Source organism: Haliotis rubra, unplaced genomic scaffold (assembly GCF_003918875.1).
Source record: "Haliotis rubra isolate DU_JTF1 unplaced genomic scaffold, ASM391887v1 Scf680, whole genome shotgun sequence".
Classification (NCBI taxonomy): domain Eukaryota; kingdom Metazoa; phylum Mollusca; class Gastropoda; order Lepetellida; family Haliotidae; genus Haliotis; species Haliotis rubra.
Genome location: NW_025767391.1, coordinates 37,800 through 65,132, shown reverse-complemented (window position 1 = coordinate 65,132; position 27,333 = coordinate 37,800). Strand labels below are relative to the sequence as shown.

Here is a 27,333-nt window from a genome sequence, read left to right as displayed (position 1 = left end):
GAAGAGACTGAAATATCCTATACGGTTTATTTGCAACACGGACAGAAAAAGCGAACCGAAGTCACTGGCTCGCTTTTAAAGCGTGAGAGAGCACCGGTAGATTACACATGCACGACTCGTGACGGTATAGATTACACGCGAATATGGCCCGAATTTCACGATTTTGTGACAAAATAAGGTCGTTTGCATTATTCCTACAACAGAGTTCGTGTGTAAAGTCTGTCGTCAGTAGCTTGCGGTCACCATTGTTTATATTTCGGTAACTGGCGTTTTTGAGGTATTTCTAACGACGATATAGTTAGTCATTTCAGTAAAAGTAATACGCTTGCAAACGATTCCATGGTTTTCAGATGGTATGATAGTGCCAAGAAGAATATACTCGAGAACTTAAAGAGCTATGGATTTTGACGAGGGAAAAATTAGGTTATTGATAGAGCTGTAGGAATGTTGTCAATTTTTTTCCCACGCCGTCATCTCGTCGCAAAACGGTCTTACTAGGCAACCATACAAGCAGGTGTTAAGCCCGGCTTTTAGCGCTTACGCTGTTAGGTACTCACAGCGATAACGACAGTGTTTGATGTAATAGGTATAATTATGTCCAGGACCGGTATTTGACCCCTTACCGTCCAATGGCAGGATAATGCGCCCTTAGGTCACGCCCCCCTATTCTTTTCGCACGTAACCGCTGATGGTGTCGAGAGTATCACACACCCCAGCACGCAGTAGCTAGTTGGAAGCCGTCTGCCCGAGAGCGAGGTTGTATATTTTGAGTGCTCCGTATAACGATGTTCTGCTGCTACGTTCCCGATTCGTATAATGACCAGAGCGATGGAGAAAGATGTAAACTTTTCTTCAATAAGAAGGGAGAAGTATCGCCATCAAAGGACTCTGGAAACGAAGACACCTTGTCGGTAGACGGGAAATATGGTATCCAACGTTTCAGCGATGATAATGTGGATTCAAAATTACCGTTTCACAACAGGGAGAATGGAGGAGAAACGGTGATAGACAGTTGCGGGTACACGCAGAGACACATGGGGGAACCTAGGAGGCTACTGATGGATTTAAGCCAGAATTACTGTTACGAAGCAATGCTCAGCGGCTACGCCAGTATGGTTTCTTTCCAGGACTGGCCAGAACAAATGGTTCAAAAGGGAAGACAGCTAGCCCGGAGAGGATTCTTTTATACGGGCGTGGCGGACAAGGTCGTGTGTGCATGGTGTGGATTAAGACTATGGAAATGGTATGCAGAAGACGATATAGACTTTGAACACAACAGGTTCAGCCCGTCGTGCGCATTTCTCAAAATCACGTGCCCCGTCAGGTTTGATACTGACATGAGAACTGTTTTGTAAACTGAGTTGATTTGTGGGTAGAAATGTAGATGTGCATATTTACGAATAAAATTTGTGAAATGTTGTTTTTACTAGTCTCTGGTGTGTTTTATATAAAAGTGTTGACGTTGTCTACCTCGTGGGTATATTTTGGGGTGGTTTAAACAACGAAGGATACGGTGCTCGCGCGGTCTTGTATTGTAGAGAGCTTTACATAGACAGCCCGACTCAATATCTTCTTTGTTGTATTTGGTAGAATATAACCGCCTTCCCGTGTTGTATTGTAGAGAGCTTTACATAAACTGGAGGGTGTGTTATTTTTTGAGTGTCTTGTTACATTTGTTTTGCTGCCTAGTATTGTAGAGAGCTTTACATTGGCAGTACGACATTTACAGACCTCCTTCAAAATTATTATTCGTTCCCGCTTTGGGTTTACGATACGAGGTAAAGAATGTAACACTCGGTACCACTCTTGCTGCTTTTGCCGTTTTCTACCTCACATCTTGTTTCATGTAGAATATCACCGTCTTACCGTCTTGTATTGTAGAGAGCTTTACACAGACGGGGTGGTCGTGTGATTAAGAGTGTCTAGGTGTTTCTTGCGGTCTAGTATTGTAGAGAGCTTTACATAGACAGCACGAGATTCCCTAGCCTCCTTCAAAAAGCTCAAATATTATTGGCACGCTAATGGTGCATTTATGAGGTAAAAACGCGTCTGAGAGCAATTGAGAATTTAGTTTGACGGATGGATTCTTATGGTCGCCATTTTTGTTTGTGTGACGTCATTAGTAGATGTCACATGCGCGCGCGCACACACACACGTACATGCACGAACACGTACTAGATGACCATTCCCCCTATTTGTGACGGTTCAATGACCACGTGACGTCAATACCGTCGTTGTAGGTCGTGACGTCAATGTGGCAGTATATTTTCGAAGTTGCGTCACCATCAAGTGACGTCACTACCTTCGTTTGTAGGTCGTGACGTCACGAGACCTATCGCCGTGACGTCATACGTGTATTATTATCATACGTGACGTCATACGTGTATGACGTCAGTGTGGCAGCATATTTTCGAGGTTGCGTCACGTTACGTCACCTCGGAAATGTGCTGCTACCATACTACTGTCCACTCACCAGTATGTAGATACTATAGTCAATGTACGCCTTTATATTTGGTCTTATAATCCTAATTAGTTTATTATCATACGCGTATGCATTTTGAAACTAAATTAAAAGCAGACGATCCGCTGATACTTATAGTGAATTTATAACAGGACTGTAATATCTAGACATTTTATAGTTTGCCAATGTGAATCATATTTGCACACACGCCCTAGTGCATGTTGTTTGTCTCATTACACTTCACGACGAAAACAATTATTCTGTTGAATGCTACGACAAATGAATAAAAACAAAATGCAAATATTGAAATTAAAACAGATTAAAGTTATAGGAACAATGTCAGGCTATTACCTTGTTCGAGGAATGTATCCATCAATATCAACAAAAACGAGTGATATGCCATTCATCTGCAGCTGTTCCAAGTGATGTGTCTTTTAACAATCTAATATACGAAAAAGTGACTTATCGTTTCAGGTATTTCACATTGGTGTATAGTCTCAATGGTCACCCAAGATAGCACACCTGGCAACTAGTTGCATAATGTCCGCCATTCTTTAAAAAAAAGTAATTTAGTTAGCCAATAATAAGCAATCAATCAATGTATTCAGTTTAGATTAGTAAATCTACATACATAAACACTACCTTTTGACAAATCCGTTGCGTAAGATAAAAGTAATTAATTAATCAGTGTGTTATCGGTTAATCCTTTGATCGATGATTATAATGCTGAGTATTTACTCCAGACACAAGAAATGCCAAATGGGAACCTTTGTCGGGTTACCACTAATTATACCTGTTATAAATTCATTAACTGACCATCAAGTGAATGATGACAAATAACATGTGTAGGTTTATACCACCTAACAGGGGTTACAACCAGGGAGTATTAATTGCTGTATTGCATGCAGTTTGAATTGCATGTAAAAGCTTATGGGCCGACACTGTTTTGAGAAGACGAACAGAACTTCATTGTTACATAAGAAATACATATAGTAAATTTTCAGATTCTTCTAGCAATGGCAAAGTGGGGTTGTTTAGTTTACGGATTCAAATGTCAATTTGTAATATCATACTTAATAGACGTCATATTTTTACATGACATGATTAGATATCGAGGTAAAAACACAGAAATGGGATCAATTTGGGTCAGTCATTATACCATCCAGGCATTAGAAAACCTGAAAAAGCCCACACTGCTTTGATACTTTATTACAATCAGACAAGAACTACCGGGGATACTTCAAATAACTGCATCTGATGGGCATCCACCCTTCTTAATGTCGCACTGTTTAGACTGAAGAAATTAACCGTAACCGTGATGAGCGAGGCTGATCATCGTTTTCACTATCACAAGCGTCTGGTTCGAACAAATAAGGCCTAGCGACACCAAGCGATTTTGACAGAATCGTCTATGAAAACAAGTTGTAACTCGGAAACTAGGCAAAGCAGGAGACAAAATTAAATGACAGTACATTGTGAGAACATATAGCTTTCATTTTTCACAACAGTTGTCACGATGTCAGGTTTATACAAACCTGTACAGAAGATAATTTGCCCCCTGAAATGTACATGAATTCTGCATCGGCCCTCATATCTATTCCTCATATGACGTCACAGAGACGCGCCGCTCTGATTGGTTGAAATTTCGTTCGCCGGTGAGAATTGTGTACTGTTGTCAAAAAGGTCGATTTAAGTTAATTAAAGATCGAAATTAGTAGTTTTAATGATGGGGTTCCATTTATAACGATGCCAATTAGTGATGTATGTATTTGTACCCCTCTAGAGTATATGTGATCTTTAACGTACATGTTCACCTTGTCAGCGAGACATCTCACAAACGATTCACATATTTTGACACAAAGCATCATCTTTGGAAGGTGCAGGTTGACTGGTGATGCTTTTGTTGGCATCTAACTTCATCTTAAAATACAACATTTACTTTCATTACTTTTTAAGTTTGATTTGATAATTGGCGGCGGGGGATTATGTCACTTTAGTCACAATGCTTTTGGTTAATAAATCCGTAGAAACCCTGTAAACTTGAGATGCAGCTCTGGGTCCCGATCCACAAAGCGTTCGTAACGTTACGACATGTCGTAACTCTATAGTTTACAAAAGGCTTACGAATGGCTTAACGCTACGAACGCTTTGTGGATCGGGACCCTGGACTCTCTTGGAGTCATACAAGATACTGAGAACAAATTACCTTCACCGTGACATTTGATTGTTTCATTCGTACCATGATGAACCCCGATCAGAAATTTGAACACTTTACTATGAGATGTTAATTAGTCATATTACACATAAAATATGCATAAGAAAACCACTTTTGTGGGTTTTATATAAAAAAATAATATCAGCTTTTCATATATATAAAACCTCCATAAAAGAGAATAGGCAGTGTTTATTATCCATAAGTCCCATTTCAGAGCGAAAAAGCTGTGATAAACTGTATGTTTGGACGCCTGAAAGTCGGCTATTACACCAGATGTCAAACTCATGTCAGAATTCACATATAGATGGTGTCATCCAGATATATAATCAACTTATACAATTTGTCGATAAATTGAGATTATTAACCGGGTATGTATGTATTTGTATGATGCGAGCCTTTGGCGAGGATAATACATCATTTTTATTCCTAATATATGGTATTAATGATACGAAAACACACGAGGTTAATCTCTTTATCATATAATGCCATTCTTAAAATTACTCTTTAAAAAAGAAGCAAATCGGACGTGAATTTATATAAAGAGAATCGAGCATTCGCGAAAGAATACTTAGCGGTACACCAAGGTGAAGGTCGTTCATGACGGCGGCATATGGTTGTGACAATCGCTAATACAGTGCAAACATAACTCATACTTAAAATAAGATCTTTCTGTCTAAAAGGAACAACAAAATCGGGCATGTCTTCCTAGCAGTGTTTCTATTTTTATTGTGGGTAATCACCTCATCAATATCACTTTCTAATACCTGACGGAATCGATTCGTCGTCTGTATTGTGATCGATAGATCGAAATACTTGGTTGGTACCTTTCTTAGACGATCGCCTTTTACTCGTGCCTCATAATCCGTACCTTCAATTTGAACAAAGTACTCCGTTTCATGTTTTCCAAAGTCAATTACTGCAGTAACGACTCCAGAACCTCTGTCATCAATTCTTACAGCATCACCAATTTTGAGAATGGGGGCAGCCATATTTGTATACAAACTCGTCCACGCAATGTAAACTCGCGACGACGTCATCAATGAAATGCTAAAAACGTTTTAGGATTTGCATGGCATGTATGGAGTTTTTGAAAAGTAGTTCGTAGATTGACGTAATTTGCATAGTTATCATATTTGAATACCAAGTTTATTAGATTGCTTCATTGCACTGATAACACCCTCCATTAGATGATAAAGACAGCTACGTACCAAAAGTTTATATCAAAATATTGTCAATACTGAGATGAAACTAGCATTACAATCTGATACTTTAAACCAGGTCACCATAAGTGTCATCATGGTGGAAACATGCATGTGAAGTTTCCACATCATTATTCCAGCGATTAATCAAGCGATAATGTTTACGCTGTGAGACAATACAGTTTGAAAGATTCTGGAGCGTGCAAACGTAAAATAAAAAATATGTTTAAATATGAAAATGTGAAAAGTATTTTAAACCGTTATGGATTCGAAATGTTTGGTTTTACCAGAATGCGGGAAATATCACTGTTTTCATGTCTCTATTCAGACAAAGATGTATCGACCACGATAACTAGTCATGGAAGGATGATCTTCTGTGCTTTTCAAAACTCGACTTTCTACATAATATTAAAGATAATGACCCTTATGAGTTTTACATCAGCCACATCAAGTCTTAAGTATTTCGTATTGCTGTAAGTAAATTCCGAAGCTCCAGTCATATGTTGATGATTGTTAACGGTAGTCGCCTTGGTCTTGAGCGAAGTGATCGCTTGTGTCCTTTTTGTGATCATTCCAACTGTTGAAAATGAATATCATTTCTGCCTTGAGTGTCCATTTTAGAATGATATTAGAGAAATACAATTCCCATATATTACAATAATCTCCTATTGCAATAGAAGCTGTCTCAACTGTTCATGTCAAAGAATGTAATTGTCATTATAGTCTGTTTGCAGTGAAAACGTACCGATGAATGTCACTTTAAACCCAAAAGTAAAACAAATAAAGTGAAATTAAGACTGTGAATCCTCATGGTTTTACCTTGCCAACTGAACATTTAAATCTCAGAATTTTATTCGACTGAGGATAAAAGTTGTTTAACAAGCGATCATAGTTTCACATGGCTATTATTGGTTTGTATTACAAGTGGGTATGCACATCAAATGATACACCGAAAACGACGAGGGATGTTATAAGTTAACGCTCTTCACGTACCACACGTTTCATTTGTTTCACTGTTTCAACGACTGCGCTACCCCCTGCCGTTAATAATCCACCGTAACACATAGCTTGCGGGTTAACACTTAGTGATGCATGCAACAGACTGCCTGGGGCGAGTCACATCTTTGTTTGTACTTTTTTAATTTTGTGGACTATAAAGTCAATTTATAAGTATACATGCACACAAGTAGCTACATGCAGTCACGATTTCAAATGTTTATATATGAAATCGTGTATTGTTATCTGGCAGTGTTTTATACACCATTTCGCAATGTTCAAGCGTAATACATTGTACCTGCAATTCTATTGAACATTACAATATCTGGTTTGTTTGAGTGGCATTCTAGAAGTTGGTGGTATAGGGATGACAAGACTTTATGGATGATCAACTTCAATCCCGACTCCGCTCCCATCCGCATCTCACTACCCTACATCGGCAAAACTTGACATCACATCAGTCGCTTACCTAAACAGCAGGCAGCCATAGACACCTACTTGTCCACGGCCACACCTCTCAAAACTATAATTAAGGCAAACGGTAGGAAACACACTACAAAACAACAACAGCCTAAAGGTGTGGTCTACAACTTCCACAAACAATGCAGACACCAAATCAGCCATTTCGTAACACATCACCAAATATCCTGAACACAACATCTACTGGGAAACTGTCAACACACTTATTAACAACACACATTATTACACTCAGCGAAAAATGGCCGAGGCATTACAAATACGCCGTTTTAACCCCTCTACCTTGGCTTCTGCCTAATTAACTTACAGTCACTAATTGTCTTGGTAATCCCACTCATCTCATTTATGTTATCTGAGCTCATCCTCATGCTATTGTAGCTCATCATGTAACTTTCTTTGATGCTTTGTTTCCACCCTTGTTATTGTTATCTCTTTATCTTATATATATACTAGGGTAACCCTTCATTCCCCAATATGCTTGAAAACGGTATAAGAATCTATGCCGAAACGTTGCCATTGTTAAAATAAAGAAGTTGATCATCCATAAAGTCTTGTCATCCCAATATCTGGTTTACTGTAGGGTTCAAGAGTGAGTGAGTGAGTTTAGTTTTACGCCGCACTCAGCAATGTTCCAGCTGTATGGCGGCGATCTGTAAATAATCGAGTCTGGACCAGACAATCCAGTGATCAACAGCATGAGCATCGATCTGCGCAATTGGGAACCGATGGCATGTGTCAACCAAGTCAGCGAGCCTGACCACCCGATCCTGTTAGTCGCCTCTTACGACAAGCATGGGTTACTGAAGATCAATATTCTAACCCGGACCTTCACGGGTTGTAGGGTTCAAGAATAATCAACAGATACAAAAGTTACATACCTCCCTTTAATCAAATACTATGAATAATATGTAACATAAAACCATTTTTCACCTAAGCACAGGCTGGCCCCGTCAAAACGGCGTGATTGAGGCTATTACATGAGGGTTTTCATACTGGCCTTGTTAAAGGTCCAAGGTTACAACGGCCGGGGGGAAGGCTGGACTAGCAGCCAAGGGTTAGTTTGAATGATTGTTGACATAAACACAATATGAAAATATATGAAAATAGCGAATGTATTGGCTCCCTGGACCATGTTTAATGTAGTACCACCCAAGACGACAAAGAAACAACATTCAAAGTGAAAAATATCGAGTGTTCATTAAAGTTCAACCATTGAAGAATAGACTTTTACTATGTACACAGTCAGCGTGACGTTTTAACCATTAGGTTACCCCACCACCCCTTATCCCTTATTATATCCTTGTGAAGATCACTTCACTGGAATTGTTGAGCTGCACAGCTTCTGGAACTGGGTGGTTGGATTGAGAATATTCTGACAATGGAGGCATAAATGGCAACTTTGAAATGAATGGGAGTCTGTTGTAGATACGTGGCAGGAAACACCATTCATATGTATCCTGGACGGATATATCTCCCTCCTCGTTATTGTCTCCTGAGGCACTTGCTGCTTCCCGCCAACTTACAAGACCCCTTTCTTCCGGTGTTCCTGAAAGTAGGAGAATCCTGTTGAAGTGTTTAGTTTGCTTAACATATTAGACATCACTGTTCCTAGTATGCCACGACGGTCTGACAAACCAGTGGTTGGACTAAGTGAGCACCGAGAGTCGATCACTTGCAATCAAACAATCGCCTAGTGTGACTGGATCAGTGGCAGTAGAACGCTGAAGACCTATTCGAGTGTTGATGACAGGTGATCGTTAGCTTTTTGTTCAGTCAGTCAGCTCACCTGAGCATGTGATTAAAACGTCAACAAAGACAACTGCTCAACAAACGCTGTTGACACCTTAGACATTCCAATATTCCGCTTATAGTCACTGTAAACTATTTCCAAGAATAAAGAGTGAGTGAGTATGGTTTTACCCTGCTTTTAGCAATATTCCAGCAACATCACGACGGGGGACACGAGAAATTGGCTTCACACATTGTACCCATGTGGGGAATCGAACGCGAACGCTTTAACTACAAGGCTAACCCACCGCTCCGAAGAATAAAGAGCATGACTAAACCACACAGTGCAAACAAAGTGTGAGGAGAAATATGTTTAAAGTAGGAGGACACGCATTTTTGGGGTCATTTTTTAGTCCAAACCTGAAGGTCAGAACGAAAATGTCGTGAAATTGGTTTTGAGCCCATCAGCTAGAAGCAAAATGCTACTCATTTCATTTCATTTTGAAAGAAACAGGTTGCGTTTGAGACGTTTCAACCTGCAGGTGAAATCAAGATACAAATCAACTGAAACCTTTCAGTAAACGGAACATAAGTTGAGCCCACTACGATCTACACATTAAATATGACTGCACAATGTAATTCTCCCCTTGTCAAAAACGTGAAGTAGTGGCTTGGTTGGAATGAATCATTGTGGGATTTACAGTCGAGCTTAGAAATGAAGTGATGATACCTTATCAACCCAAATACATTTCGTTCAGCCATTTTGACTATCCGGTCCATTTGACAATTACTAGATGCATGTACATTAGACAAAACAACATTCATACCATGAACTGTGGTGTCGAGGACTATGGATATAAGACCACCAACAAACATGGGTGTTCCCAAAGCTACTTTCAGCACACCATCAACTTCCGCAACTCCTGTCCAAAGAAACCGATGTAGAAAACGTAGTTAGACTAAACCTATGTTGCTTTGTGTGGTGTAATGTAACCTTAAATCTGTAATTTAAAAAGCAATGAGTGAGTGAGTTCAGATTTATAATCAAATCGGCAATATTTCAGCCAAATTTAGACTTAAAAAAGGTATAAATGCAATTAAATTATTAAAACCTGTCGACAAAAGACATTCCAATAACTAGATTATCACAGATAGAGAATTAAAACTGGCAAGTAACTTTTAAAATTAGTATAGACAATACAATATAAAAACTGGCAGGAGATCACCAACAACTGAAGGTAGATCACCATGCTAGGGACCATAGGGACTTTTAGTACGTTTGCTAGCTGCATGGACCCCAGCTGGAGCCCAGCGGGCACACAACGTTGAATCAACGTTGAATTTTGGTTGTTTGGTTGATCAACCTTTCATAAACGTTGATTCAACGTTTATCATGCGACAAAAGAAAATTAGTCGAGATTTGTTTAGTTGTCAACGTTGTTTCAACGTAAGGAACCAACAAAATGTCAACTAATTGTTTCCTTGGCAAATTTGATACATAATTCATATTGGTAATAGGTATCCAACTTAGCAACTATCATTTCGGAACATTAATTTCATAAAAGATCAAGATCGAGCTAGTGACACATATAATCTTATATATTGTTTGATTGTGCATCGATCAACGGACGGACATATTACGTAAATCGCAATTGAAAATGAAAACATCAATGATTTTGGGTATAAAGTCATCAGTTATCCGAATTGCATTACATTTGATATTTTCCCACAAAACTGTCAAAATTGTATAATTCCCGACAATTTGCTTTCAAACACATGCCGACCGCCTCCGTGGTGTAGTGGTTAGAGCATCCGCCTGGAGAGTGGAAGGTCGCGGGTTCGATCACCGACCGCGTCATACCAAAAAGACTTTAAAATAGGGTACTTGTTGGTCCCTGCCTGGCGCTCGGCCTCGGCATTAATGGGTACAAGAAGGACTGGTCGGCTCGGAGTCAGTATAATGTGTCTGAGTGGGGTATTCATGCTTCACTGCGGCATGGTATCTCAGTGGGCTAGCACTATAAAATCAGCTTCAGTCTTGGCTAGTACAAGCAGCCGCACATACACATACACACGCATGCACGTCGTCATATGAGCGAAATATTCTCAAGCACGACGTTAACCTCAATTTCACCTCACCTCACCTCAAACACATGCCAGATCGCCTCGTTTGGCCATATCCGGACATGCGCACAATTATCGCGCGCGCAAAAGAAGCTGATCGTTGTCAGTTTACTTTGGCGAAGTTCAACGCAATATCGTTCTATTTTCAACATCTTCACGGCATGCTGGTGTTTATTTGGTAAGTATGTCCTTTACGTATAATGAAAACGTAGGAATGTTGTTTAAATCTAGCAGGTCAATGTAGCAAGAAACTCCAAATTAGGGCTCATGTTTTATCTCACAAAGGTACCGGTATATCAGGTATATGTTTCTCAAAATTTAGTGGAAGCCCGTGTTTTCCATGAACTTGTTTTGTTATTTTTCAATATATTTGCATGCATATATTTGGCATTTTATTATATAATCGAATAAGATTTCCTTTCGTACCCATCACCTGATTTGAATTTTGCAAATATACATTTTCAAATAATCAATGAAGTACATCAATATAAGGGACCATTCATAATTATATGGCTGCGGGTGGGGGTGATGATTGTAAGGGTGGGGTGGGGTGGGGTGTCACCCATTTTGTTCAGGGAGCTAAGGGGTCAGCATTTTGTACACACGCACTATGTTTAATATGATGCTTAGAAATTATGGGAAGGGGAGAGGGCGTCATAGATATTGTACATGACATGCAGGGTGGGGCGTCACTTATTTCGTACATACACTTTACGGGGAGGGGGGGGGTAATTCACATTGTACATGCTTCTTCATAAAAATCATCATCACCCCCAAGCCATACATTATGAACGGTCCCTAAGGGCAGCTATACAAAATCGAATAGAATTTATCAACATTTTATATTGCATCACATTATTATGAACATTTGTTCGTTTGAATAAGTCTATCAGTAAATTATGCATTGAGCACGCTCTGAACCCTGTCAACATATGCATATTATTTGGGGGGAGGGGGGTGGGGGGTGGAGAATGGCGAAAGGAAATCTTTCTCAGATCATGCAACGAAAATTCACATCAAAATGTCTTGTGAAAGTCTTTGTTAAGGATGAAATTGCATATAATTTATTTGAACTTTTATTTATTTACAAAATGTGTAACTTCACTAATGATTCTTTGATGGGACAATTAACAAAACTGCACTCACAGACTTTCATTCTTACACTTGTTTGGAAGGGATGTGATGATTCATGTCTCTTAAAGGTTAAAATGTTACATACAAAAGAAGTGATTTAGTAAGGAACATCTAATTATGAAATAAGATATAATTTAAATGGAATTTGCTGATATCTCATCTTCGAAGACTGGGTGGCATCAATTTTGTGGATCACATAAAAGGAACAATGCTAAGGTAACAAGTTTTTAACATTTCACTTGTTTCCAGTATATCCACCACAAAGGTTGATCATGTAAGAGAATAATTTGACAATGATTTCTCCCGGAGATGTTTAGTTTAATGAGCACTCCCTTGCTTGGCGCCATATTGTTTTTCGCCGTAAAGAGCTGGATGCGAGAAAGCACGCGAGAGGACAGAAGTCATAAATTTATAGAGATATATAGATGTTTATTGCTGGGAGACACACTCTTCAGGTATTTGGTCAGCTGTAGAATTTGAATATGATGTTTCTTTATTATTGTCAAAGTGTAGGTTTTTCATTATTTTGCATTTAAATGTGTGTGCAGTGAAACATACTGAGATTTGGAAGAGTCCATTATTTAGAGTACAGGTATTGTTAGATATCAGCATTTTATGTACATGTTCCCTTGTCAAGATCATCTATCGAGTATATTAGAGAGAAGGTGTATATTTGTAGTGTTTTAAATCAGAGTTATTTTCAGTGTATGACCTACATTTCAATATGTTTTGGCCACCTGTCACCCCTTTGGTCAAATAGAGTAGGACTTCCATTTCTTGGAATTGAGAGTCAGAGATACACTGTTTCCAAGAATTTGCGTGTGCCAGCGATGTTTGTTTACGAGTACATTTAAGTCTTTTGAGTGTAGATTGGAGTTGTAAGAGATGTTATTCAGTGTCTTATTATTCAGGGTATGATAGATTATTTCTGGCAGTGTAGAGTTTAATCTCATTATTTTATTGTTCATGATTCAGAGAAGCATAGTTATGACGTCGCAGATATTATAGGCACACATAATTCATTATATGAGAGATTTTCTAAGCGTTCCTATAAGAGATTAAGTGTAAACATTTCTGAATTATGAAGAAGTTATTTATCTGAGTTTTATGAGTGTACAAATGACAAAGAGAGACAGAGTAGATAATAGGGAATATATTGTATACTTATGAGAGCTCATTATTGTTTTCAGAACTCCATGATCCATACTTCCTTGTGTTTGGGAATAAATGGTGTTGGAAGACCTCCCACAATAGACTTGTTCTTTGACCTGTGAACCACCACCCATTTTGTTTTCTTATCATTTAATGTAAAATGGCTTTTGTTACAATTTATGACTCCTGTTAGCAAAATTGCTACATCAGTACAACTCCTATTTAATTTGAAATAATCGTTTCCGAGAATCTCTAAAGAAAACTAAATCTGACAGAATAACAACAATCTTCCATTGTTTTGCAGGACAATGTCGAACAATTTGATGTCAAGAATGAATGTTGATGGGCAAAACAGCAAGTTTTCTTTTAAGACTACAAGGTTGTATTCAATCATTTCTGGTAATTTGATTACCAAATGCAGCATTTTCATGACCATAGCAAATAATATATGACAGTAAAGCATTGTCTAATTCATCCTAATTCATAGTCTAATTGAATAATCAACTTGCAATTGAGGATTTTCTTTGAAAATGTTTAAGAAAACTTCCATTTCTTTAGTTGAAAATATAAATTGTTTACATTTTTCGTCACATTTTGTATTGATGCTGTTCATATGTTCACATGGCAAGTTACAGCAGTGAAATGAACCTTTCAAGTGATTGATTAAACAAATACTTGAATCATTTAAGACAATATATCTTCCATATAAAATTATTCATGTATTTAAATATAAAATTTCAGAATGTGTCCTATCTCATGGGAATGAGATGGGAATGCATCCGAAGCAAATTTCAAGAAAGAGTTAGGAACGTTTCTGAAGTATCCACCTGACCGCCAGGCAGGGAGTTGCAGAAAGAAGAGAAGCTGTAAGTCAGTTTAATGCTATATGCAGATGATATTGTGTTATTATCACAACAGAGATCACCTACAGACTATGTCATGTGTGATGTTTTACATTATGCTTTAAACCACGTTTCTCTGTGTGCGTTTGTGTTCATAAAGATTTCATAAAAAGTGACTGGTTTTATGTGCTGACTCAGGTATAGTTCCTGTTCATCTTGGATCCCTTTCATGGTGAAAGTAATTGCATTGTGTTTATTCAGGGGTCTGTCTAATAGCTGAAATTCAGACAAAATGTCTTCTCGGACAATTTCCACCTTTTCAAGATAACAATACAACAGTAAATAGTTTTTCTTAATTTGGAATACTCTTTCCTTCTTACTGGAATTATACGTCCAACGGACATAAAACTTAAATGAACATTATGTTGAATGTGGAATTTTAACCAAGTATTTTATCAGGTAAATATTTTTACTGCAATTTTATGTTTGAACACTGTTTATTGCAGGTAGCTTTTTGGGTATTTTAGCTGGATGCATGAGTTTGGTGCTACTTTAGTGTAGTTTAAAGATGAAGTGCGAGTCTATTTACAGGAAAGCGTAATACCTCCCAGACACAACCACGGAACAACCCATTTTCAACGTTAATAATATGTCAAACTTCAACGTTGATTCCACGTCGGATATCTACGTCTAAAAAACTTTCATATACAACCACGGAACAACCCATTTTCAACGTTAATAATATGTCAAACTTCAACGTTGATTCCACGTCGGATATCTACGTCTAAAAACTTTATACAACCACAAACCCCATTTTCAACGTTAATAATATGTCAAACTTCAACGTTGATTCCACGTCGGATATCTACGTCTAAAAACTTTCATATACAACCTTTTTTCAACGTTGATAATAGGTCAAACTTCAACGTTGATTCCACGTCGGATATCTACGTCTAAAAAACTTTCATATACAACCTTTTTTCAACGTTGATAATAGGTCAAACTTCAACGTTGATTCCACGTCGGATATCTACGTCTAAAAACTTTCATATACAACCTTTTTTTCAACCATTTTCATTTAATAGGTCAAACTTCAACGTTGATTCCACGTCGGATATCTACGTCTAAAAAACTTTCATATACAACCTTTTTTCAACTTTGATAATAGGTCAAACTTCAACGTTGATTCCACGTCGGATATCTACGTCTAAAAAACTTTCATGTACAACCTTTTTTCAACTTTGATAATAGGTCAAACTTCAACGTTGATTCCACGTCGGACATCTACGTCTAAAAAACTTTCATATACAACCTATTTTCAATCTAATTTCAACGTTGAGGACCAACCTATTCTCAACGTTGAAACAACCTTGATGTGCCTGCTGGGAGTCACATCGTCCCTTCAGATGCTGGTGATTTTTGCTCAAATTAGACAAAAATTATATGAAAAGCAATGAGATCGAATTGTTATTGAATTAGTCGCAAAGCGTGATGCCATAACCGACGTGAGTCAACAGCCTCGGACGAACCAGTTTTCCAGGATTGTTAATACCTGCGTCCCGGGACGGACACATATCCCAGGGAATCGTTTTTTATGACCTCCTGGTTTATAGAAAATCGTATTGGAAATTCAAACATTTCAGATTTTGTTATTGTTTGTGACAATTCAAGAATGCCGGCGGACTGGTGGACCTCCAATACCTTGACTTTGCCAACCTTCAGCTTACTGTGTCATACCCAGGTCGAGGCTTATCAAAATACGTCTTTAATCAACGTCCTGGTGCCAAGGTGTACTCGATCGACGTCGCGATGTTGTACGGGGAGCCAAACAACGGTGTACACCAAAGCACTGAAGAAATCGCTTTCACCTGCACTTTTGAGTCCAAAGGCAAAAGCAAAAACCCTTCCCAGAAAATGGCAGAGGGTGTATGGTATATGCGTTCAACACATTGTCATTATGTTAGGTAGGATATTGCATTAGAAGGAATATTTAGTTTTCTCTTTTACGTGTGAGTAGTATTAAAAACAAAACCCCTAAATTCAGAGAGAACACGTTAAATATTTGTAAATAAGTGTTAAATGTCTTTTGTAGGTTTAATCGAATTTAAACGACTTCTAATCTTGATCTGCCAATGGCTTTGCTTGACATATGCTATTAAGAAATGGCTGTTCCTACGAAACGGGAACCTATTTCTAAACCAGTTTGTTTCAGTGTCAATCAATTTTAAACGTGCTCTTTGACTGATTGTATTACTGTATAAAGGGCTGGGATATAATTCCACGAACTATTCTTCATCATTCATACATGATGAATAAATGTACCTGTATTAATGAAGTCATTATGTCTGTCCACCCACTCAGGCAAGAAGATTCCACAGAATAATGACACTCCGAGTATTGTCGTATTTCTGGATGCGTTCAAGTTTACATGGCGAAGGGTAGACAGGCCGATAGACACGAGCATTCCGCTGAGGACGACCATCGGTGCGGCTAGAGTCGGATCCGGAACAGTTGCTATGGCAGCACCAAATTTACCGAAAACCGACATCAATATAAGGATGAGACCACTGCACAGCATCACGGATCGACTAGCCGTCTGGAATATAAGGAGAATAAAATCTGTCAAGTTATTGAAGTGACGCCATCATTTATATTTCTCTTTTTTTTCATTTCAGTGAGTGAGAAATTGTTTATGGTTTTACTGGGAAAAGAGCAACATTCTAGTGATATCACAGCATGTGACAGCAAGAATGAGCGTCGCACATTGTACCCATGTATAGAATCGAACCTGGGTCTGTGGCCTTTAACGCTTTAACAAGGCCACAACTCATCACAATATTCAAGTTCAAACACGTCGGGGTAGCAATAAAACACAAAATGTAACGGAGAACTATATATCCAAACGATATCGACTCCGAAATTAATCCAATTACATCAAATATTTACTGTTATCTGATAGCTGGGCAATAGCTTGCTGTTATATGTTTGGACATAACTTGCTCATATCTTTCATTCTTGGTCGACCTTCTAACAATTCATTTATTTTATCATCAACAGTTTTATTAATATCTTTCGCACGCGTAATAATCTGAACGGATACACACGAATCACTTCAGGAAGTATATAGCCTGACGTAAAATAGTTGGGAATAGTCCATATTTGACACAGACAAACATGTTTACATACGTTTAAGTACACATTTTTCTTTACGAACAGATTTCAAGATAGTAACACTGGTATTTTTGCCTCAAGATTCTGAAATCACTATGGAAACGGAAACATCGGGTGTTCAGCTGGTCAAGTGAGCACTGACAGTCCAGCAGTTAGCTAAACACAATCGCGATACACGTGTTTATGTGTGCATACACTTTAGCATTTTAGGCATGAAATATATTTATTTATTACCCAGTTTTATGAATAGATTATTAACCTTTGACACAGATATCGCTGCGATATTTCCACTGTATGAGGTCGTAGCATGTCCCATGCCAATCGCTCCGCCAAGTAGTCCACACAGACCTTCAATTAAGATGCCTCTGTTGACAGCGTGATCAGGCGGAGGGTCGATTTGACATGCCTTCGCGGTGGCAAAATAGTCTCCTACAGATTCGATCATGGACGCGCAAAAGGCAGACAGGAATCCAACAAAAACTGCTACACTGAATGATGGCAATCCAAACTGACCTGCAAGAAACAGAGAAAAGCTACATGAAGGTGAAGAGGACTTTTAACATATGTACATGCGCATTTTGTAATATGTGCGTGTGCGTGTGTGAGCGCCAATGAGTGTGTGCGTATGTGCGTGCGTATGTGTCCAATGCTGTGAAATGTAGGGAATGTTTTGTTTTAAACTGAAATCAAATAAACATTCACCATTATCCGGCAATGACAGTGAGTAATTAACGCGGCAAGAAAATCAGTTCCGCAGCAATGACGTCCCCAAATACACAACATTGTGACTTCAACCAGCACGTGACTTATCTCGCTGACTCTGCCGCTAACATACATCCAGATAATCTCTCACTAAACATTGACACAGAAGGCTTCACCTGGATACGGGAAGTAGAACCATGGCGTGAGCTCTATAAGAGACGCCTTCACGTCCGCCCTGGCCTTGTAGCGGATGTTGTCAGGGTCGTTAGGGAAGACGTTTGTGACGGTGAGGATGGCGGAGATAGCCCACATCACTAGCATGCTCAACAAAACCTGCAACGTATCACAACCGATATTCAGTCATGAATGTAATGTGTTTGTCATACGTGCTTAAAAGGACAGGTTTTGTGTGAGATAACTATCACCTTACTCCCATTTATTAAGATAACGTCGGTTTCTGTCACAAAATACACTTTCAAATTACATTTTCAACCTGAGAACAAGGAAGGTCATGAGGGTTGCGCGGAAGACAAACAATATTAGGAGGTTTTTTGTTTCGTTTGGGGCATTGTTGTCTTGTTATACATCTGTGCCGTTTGACCTTTTTCACCCGGTTTCTTTTCATTTTTGTTTCCCTGCATTTTCAATAGTCCCTATGAATGTCGAAGTTAATTTACTTGAAGCCTGAATCTTAAATCCTGCTGGGTTTCATGCAGGAAGCCAAAATACTGTAAGTCCCCATGATTCTCAGTAAGGTGGTCTAGCTTTGGTGACTGGTGGTGTATATTTCGTATAAATTTAATATTGATCTTTGTGTTGAATAAAGTCTTTTACCATTTGAAATGGTTAGTTTTTAGACTCAAATTATGATAACTTGCTAATGTTTTACTGTCCTTTGTGACAGATATTTCATATAGTTAAACCAAATGTTTCTCGTCACTATAGGGCTGAAATATTACCGATGTGCCTGAAGCAGCAAGAGTCTTTGACTATGATCATTGTGGACTATGAGACAATGTGGGTAACTGAATAGGTCATATATGCATTGTCCATTTCCTTCAATACGTTTTTGTCTTTTGGCACTTTGGTCTAACGTCAATGTACAAATTATCAAGCATATTTTTTCGAAGCATGTTGCCATTTCTAAAAGACATTCCGCTATAATAACGAGGAGCCATTTCTTATATTTACATTTTTGCAACAGCTTGTAACTGACATTAACTCCAGTCTTATTATTGCAGTATTTCAGTGTACCGACGACCCTTTGTACAATGTTTGGTCCACCACTCAATACTTGGTCCAAACAGCTTATGTTATATCAGCAAACTATCGATAACAAAGACAATTTTGCATTTCCCAAAATCTAAAATGCCAGTCAATGAGATAGGATAGCAATAAATCCTTTCAAAAGACGTTTGAATATCTCGTGTTAGTTACAAAAGAGGTAATATTGCCGTGTTAAATATGCAACATGCTAAAATTCTGATTTCTGATTCTTATATATGTTACAGGGAATGTGTGAAACCAGGGATTTCACGTAATCCATTGGGTCTCTCGGGTTGTCAGGTCCAGACTTAGGTGTAGGGTTAATGATCCCCTGGGCCCAGTTGGAGGGCACATGACCAGTCTCATAACATGTAGAAAACAGTTTATGAAGATAATCTATACAGATGTCATTTGTTAAAACATCAACTGGAATATTATCTGTGATTTCCCTCTCTTAGCTCAAGAGTAAAGTTTTAAGCTACAAACATTAACTTCACACATTCACTGATATCCTAACAGGGAAAGTGTGTAATGGAACACCATGAAAATCAGTAATTTCATGAAATCCCTTGAAATTTTAGGGAGTACATGAAATACCTGGGGCTCACAGTGAATTCACGAAATCACTGAATCTTTCAGGGATTACGTGAAATCCCTGGTTTCACACATTCCCTGTAACATATACATACGAATAAGTATTAGTTAAAGTCGGATACATAAAATAAGATAACATAATCGACGAAACGTGGCATATACCTGACAGGTAAATAGAAGGTGTATAGATTCAAGTATAACACTTTATTGGACAAAATACAGTCTTTTATCCCCAGGTGTATGTAAATATTATACGAAAAAGACCATGAACGGACAAATTTGTCTTCAAGTGATGCTGATTGAACAAGCTACAAAAGATGGAACATATTCATTCTTATATATTGTTTATTTTAATTTTAGCTCAAAGGATAAACATCAACATACCGGGAAGAGTTGAAATAACGGTAGATAGCTTCGTTGTTTCTTCTTTCCCCATCTCGGAAGTGGAATGTTTACACGCGGAATGTACAGGATGAAAATGAGAAGCAGTGCTATCCCTCTGAAACAGGAACCATTGGGCAGCCATTGCTGAAGTGTACCTCCAGGACTTTACTCATGCAGCAACGATGAAACTGACGTTACAGTAGAAACTGCCATGTCATGTGGTCGTTAATGAATGTCTCACTAAGCACTTTTCAAGCTATATGACGGCGGTCGGTGCTACATAACCATCATTCAAGTCATCGAACCTGACCATCAGATCCTGTAACTCGCGTCTTACATCAAACATTGGTTGCTAAAGAGCAATTTTAACCAAGATCGTCACGGGCGCGCAGAACATAATACAGTTATCACTCCGTACACCGGGTATCTCTATACATATAAAAGGCTATTCTGCAATCAAAACTGAAAGTTCCGTGAATTCAGATTTGTTTAATGAATGCGAAAGCAATGTCATTGATAAAAACCTCGGGTTCAGAATCAACCGGAAGTTTATGATGCAGAATATATTAGAACATATATTAGAATATATATATATATATATATATATATATATATATATATATATATATATAAGCCATAGATATACCTCTACTGCATTCTTACAGTCCCGAAAGTATTATTATTAACACACCTCTCGCCTCGAAATTTACCTGGACGTGTTTCAATAACTCATTAGTCGTGCATTCAGAATTTCTCAAAGAGAACTACAGATCTATCAGAAATAAACTCGTGCTCAAAGGAAACTATACACCGCAAGATATTACATAAAAAGTCGCAATTATAATGAAGACTTAGTGGTAAAACCATACTGAGCCATATCACACACGTACATGCCCATCCTTTCCGGGAACAAACGGCGAAACAAGTTAACAACATCGCCATTGCCAGAACCTTTGACGGCACCCTAGGAACTATCATCAGACTGATGCAACGACTAAGACAAGCATGTCAGTCAGGCCGAGGAGTGGTCGATCACGTGACAATGCCCGGTAATGGTCGCCACATCCGGACAATTCATCTAAGAAATCGTTTTGTAACGGCGATGTCAACGACAGCACGGCACTAGGACACCGTATCAGTCGACATACAGTGTACCGGCGACTAAGAGAATTGGGTATTCGAGCACGTCGACCCTACCGCGGAGTGTATCTGACTCTCCAAGACTCTGACTTGGGCCAGGCGAGTTCGACGTTGGCAGATGCGTGATTGGCCACGTGTGATGTTCACCGACGAGAGTAGGTCTTTCCTGTACAGTAATGACGGCCGGCTCGTGTTTACAGACGAGTAGGTGAACGGCGATGCCAAAAGCGAGACTTGTGATTATTCATGGCAACCTGAATGCTCGAAAAACCAGGGATGAAGCTTTGCGACCAGTTGTGTTGCCATTCATCCATTCAACAATCGCGTGGCATTCCATACAGCTAGCATCGTTGTATTGCCGTGCCCAGCGTGTTCTCCCAACATGAATCCGATGGAACACTTATGGGACTACCTGGACGACAAATCAGAAGCCTACCAGCGCCACCTGTCACGGCTTAGCAACAGGAACAATGTCTCTTACAGGAATGGCAACGGATCACACCTAACGTCATTCGTCGCCTTACGTCATCAATGCGTCGACGTGTTTTGGTGTGTATTGAAGCCAGTGGTGGTGATACTTACTATTGATTCAAGATTTGATGACATCTTGCAGGAAAAATCGCCTTGTTGATTTGTGTAAAAAGTCAGATTATGATGTCACATGCCTTTAATTGTTAGTCAAACGGTACTTTCGACTTTGTAAGAAACGAAATTGTGTACATTTGCTGTAGAATTGAATACTCTATTGAAATTACACAGATGTTCATTTATATCTGCTTTTGTTTCCTTTTGGCCAAACACATTGTGTACTTTCTTTTGAGCACTAGTTAAGATATTGAGTCGTTAAAAATTTTTTAGGTTATATGCAATTTTCATACAAACCCGAAAGATATTTCCCACGAAGGTCTGGACTGGGCTATTGGAACCTTATATAGAGAGATCCCAATGAGGGCAATGGTAGGAGCTACTGTGATTGGCCCGATGTAGCGGAGAAGGACTCCAACTAACCCAGTAGACCCTATTAGAATTTCCAGTATTGAGGCAGCCATCAAGCTCCCAGATAGCTGCAAAACATCACAAGGTCATTCAGATGAGATATATTTGTCCAACGCCAAGTCAGTTGCCAGGTTTCTGCAAAGTTTTGGCTTGGCTTGTATGACTAATGACACTTTATTGTTCATGGAAATCTCGCAAACTCCACAGAGGTCACATGTGGTAAAACCACATTAAAAAGAATGGGCCTTTTAACCAGTCATGGATTTTCAGATGAGTGGACTTCATCGTCAAACTGACGGCCATGGGTGCCGGCTATTGGCAATTTACTCATGTTTGGAATTCGCTACCTAAACCTTATTTTTCTCCATTCTGAACTTATCGTTTACTTTCGGTTTCCTGAAACAGAATGTCAGACATGCTGCTCTGAACAAGTGTGAGTGTGTTTAGTTTTACGCCACTTTTAACAGTATTCCAGCAATATCACGGCGGGGGACACCAGAAATGGGTTTCACACACTTTACCCCTGTGGGGAAACCCGGGTCTTCGGTGTGACGAGCGAACGCTTTAACCACGGCTACATGATAGCTTTAGTACTTGTGTAGTTAGTATTTGAGTACCTTGTTTACAACATGCTAATATCGTATTGTCCTCCGTTGCATTTAATTACATATAAACGTGTTCTCGTCAATGTATGGAAATACCGGAGATCTTACGTTAAACGTTAAACTCACTCACTCATATACAGCTAGAATATTGGTGGTTGTGGCATGAAACAACAAACACACGTTTCAATTGCTTCTCTTCTCATTAGATGCAGAATGTATCGGTTTTATTTTCTCCCCCGAAAGTAACATATTTATACAGATTCAATGTACCTGTTTCAGTTTCTCTCCTTCTGTTAACAAAGTCATGCCTGACGTTGCCGAACCATTGAGACTGGCTGCTGTTTTGGGCATACTTGTCAAATTGCCTTAAACACGACGAAAATATCAACAAGCATCAACCAGAAATAACATTTATATACGAATATGTGTAGCTTTTTATGTCTTCTGCAACATAAATGTGAAAATGATTTTACTCAAGTATACTCGTGAAGTTGGAAGTTAAAAGTAATAAAGAACTTGTTGTCAATAAGAAGTGTAACATGTTGTAATTTTCCCAAATGCATTGCGACACATACTTTGAATATTTTACTCTAGGCAAATCTTCATCGTGTAACTTATAACCGTACATCTCATTATTTGGATATGCCCATACAATAAACGAAACATAATGGAATCCTTTCCAAACAAACTAGCTTAACGATACGCGACTACGTGGACATCAAGTCAACTAATACAAAGTGGTTATTATGACTTGAAACAAGCGATTGACAAATCAGAATCAAATATTTCCTACAGTCATGCACCACGGTTCTGGCACATAATCAAGAAACACAACGGACCCGTAAAGATCCGGGTTAGAACTGGTCTTCAGGAAACCCATGCTTGTCGTAAGAGGCGACTAACAGGATTGGGTGGTCATATATCTGGAAAATTGCTGAGTACGGCGTTAAACGACAAACCAACTAAACAAAGAAATCTATATAATCAGTTTAAAAATAATGTCTTTGAGTATCTTAACACAATCATTCCCTTACCATCAGGACATTTCCATTCAGGATTGTTCTTCATGGCGAGAAGTGCAGGATAGAAGGAGACTGATGGACCTTGAAATATCGGCAACCTGGAAGTTAAGTAACGTTGTTCACGGAAAGTCCTTGGACGGTTGACCGTATTTGGGAGCATGACACCTGAGAGTATCTCAGACTTAAGTCCTGCCCCACAACAAATCACAAGTGACAAATGTGGTTTCGCCTTAGTTTGTTTAAATTACGTGTCTTCATCCAGCAGTGAATGGGTACCCGGTGTGATAAAATGGTCATATGACTGTTAATCCTCTACCGCTTGGGTTAACCTAGCTAAAAATGTTTGCGCTTTGTGCATAATTTGTCCATAACGCCACTGGGCATCTTTGAAGAGGATTTCAGGCGCTCTACAATTGTATTATATTCAAATGTACCTGTTCGTTAGAAATGTAAATAGTAGGGTTTGTCTTCCCTTCCTCCCTGTTAACACTTTCAACCACACCCTCAGTGACGTACGTCTTTTTATCTTAAACCTCTCACCTTATTCCGACAGCGGTTTGAAGTAGCGATGTTACGCCACTCATGAGAAGTGTTGAGGAAAGTATCTTCGATCTGATTGGGCTGTCATAAGCTGCGCACAAAGTGTCTGAGACGATGAAGGCAGTAGCAGCCTCGAAGGCAAGATTCATCATGATGTGCTGCAAGGAGAAGTAAGTGACAACATCAAAGTGTCACTTTATATTGTTTTTTTTGTCCGCACTTACATCACGGCGCTCTGTCATTCTATCGTATTTTGTAATGATTGATCATGGAAGCAGGGTACGCTCACCTTTATGGAAAGGCCTGGTATAGTTACTGCTGTATTGTTATTCCTGAACACACTCTCTTGATACAGTCGTAATCATACAGTGGATTCTGCTCGTAGCAGAGATCTTATATGATTATGGAAAGGGCTGTGTCGCTTTCATTAATAAGCTTAATGTACTGGCCCAAAACAGATTCATGCTCTCAAAAATATTTTCATTGTATTTTCTATAACATTGATCAGCCGTTGTGTCAATATTTATATAATTTCGTTCAGCCTACACGAATTTTAAGATTTATATTATTTATTTCAGCCACTGATAATATTATTAACCAGACCACATACCTGGAAGGCAGCACTCAACATTACCCATGTATTGTTTTGTTGGTTTTTTTAGTGAGCACTTAAATGGCGCTCTGTAAATAATCCCGTCTGCATCAGACAAAACAGTCGTCTATATTATATTGTGAACAACGTAGCTCGTTGTCGTGCAGGATAACCACAATCAACAACGTTACAGAGTCAGACCAGCGAAAGTCATTCTATCGTATTTTGTAATGATTGATCATGGAAGCAGGGTACGCTCACCTTTATGGAAAGGCCTGGTATAGTTACTGCTGTATTGTTATTCTTGAACACACTCTCTTGATACAGTCGTAATCATACAGTGGATTCTGCTTGTAGCAGAGATCTTATATGTTTTGGGCCAGTACACTAAGATTATTAAGCGTATATGATTATAAGCTTAATAAGCTTAATGTACTGGCCCAAAACAGATTCATGCTTTTAAATATATTTTCATTGTATTACATATTGATTGATCAGCCGTTGTGTCAATATTTATATAATTTATTTCGGCCTACACGAATTTTACGTTTATGTTTTTTGGGGGGGGTTATGGGTTTTTTATGTTTGTTTTTTTCAGTGACTGATAATGAGTGTTACCAGAAAACATACCTGCAAGCCAGCACTCAACATTATCACAAACGGCGGGTTTTGAGTCAGGGTATAGTGCAGTGGTTCATCCTCCTTCTCAGGCAGCTTCTCTTCCTCTCTGCCAACACCCAGCTCCTGGCCATTTCTCACTCGTTCCTTGCCAGTCATGATGATCGTCTGACATCAACAGACTTCTGAAACTGCGTGTATATGTCATGTGTTTTTTTTGTGAATCATAAATTATGTTGTCTGACACATTGGTAACAGGTGGAATACTGCCAGATATAACGGTAAACGTTAAACAATACACTATCAATCCTGTTATTAAAGTGACTTTATGGCAAAGTTATCTGTTTACTGACATCCAATGCGATGACTGTCTCACATTACTGCTAAATGACTGAAAAATCATTTGTATACGACGGTGGCACACGTTTTTTCTAAATGCCCTACCGGACGGTACATGCAACAGATGGTAATAAATGGCATGACAGTGTGTATCTAGGTTTCGTTCATTACAGATATCAGGCCAGAATGTGTTTAATACAGGCATCATATTGGCTGTGGACGTGTACCTACTTAAATTTGAGCAGGCCATGAGTCATACGGAGTCATAAGGAAGAGAGTTTTTATCGATGTCAACTTCTTTATTATGAGGAACGCTTCTTTATTATGAGGAACACTTCTTTATTATGAGGAACAGTTCTTTATTATGAGGAACACTTTTTTGTTACGTAATCCGCATAATGTGTTCATCGTAATAAAGAAGTTGACATCCATAAAACTCTCTTCCTTTTGTGTATCACTTCAAATGTCACTCACAGACCACCTAACCAAGAGTCCTAACTACCATGTACATAAACAACAGTAAGTTATGTTGCCCAAAATAATCAGCCCTATCTACGATCAAGTAAATAACCTATTCTCTGTAAATCATATAATTACCAACTTTGAAATGGCAATTGTGCCCTCAGTAACAAGTAAATAGCCAACTCCCTCTAAACTTAGAACTAATAACCATTTCTTTCTAATGTAAATGTGGGGCGGTGGGGTAGCCTAGTGGTTAAAGCGTTCGCTCGTCAAGCCGAATACCCGGGTTCGATTCCCCACATGGGCACAATGCGTTAAGCCCATTTCTGGTGTCCCCCGCCGTGATATTGCTGGAATATTGCTTAAAGCGGCGTAAAACTAAACTCAGTCAGTCAGTAAGTCTAATGTAAATGTATGCAACCAAATCACTGTTATGATAATACAAGTAACAATCCTTCCACATATTAATTACATTATAACTCTCCCTGGTGATTTCGAATTAAACAGACCGTGTGGACCCAAGGGTGGAATGGGCCCGGTTCTCTCAATCGGCTGCTTATGTCATGCTCTGTGC

At 38.8% G+C, this 27,333-nt stretch overlaps 1 protein-coding gene across 1 annotated transcript in view; it reads right to left on the bottom strand.

Annotated features, from left to right (window-relative positions):
* The window catches only part of LOC124258050 (solute carrier family 23 member 2-like), a 54,935-nt gene extending 28,764 nt beyond the window's left edge, over positions 1-26,171 (bottom strand). The window contains 2 exon segments of the mRNA XM_046692126.1: positions 24,749-24,906; positions 25,971-26,171. Of these exon segments, the coding sequence (XP_046548082.1) occupies positions 24,749-24,906; positions 25,971-26,117 (305 nt within the window). The 5' untranslated portion in view covers positions 26,118-26,171.
* Between the last annotated feature and the right edge of the window lie 1,162 nt (positions 26,172-27,333).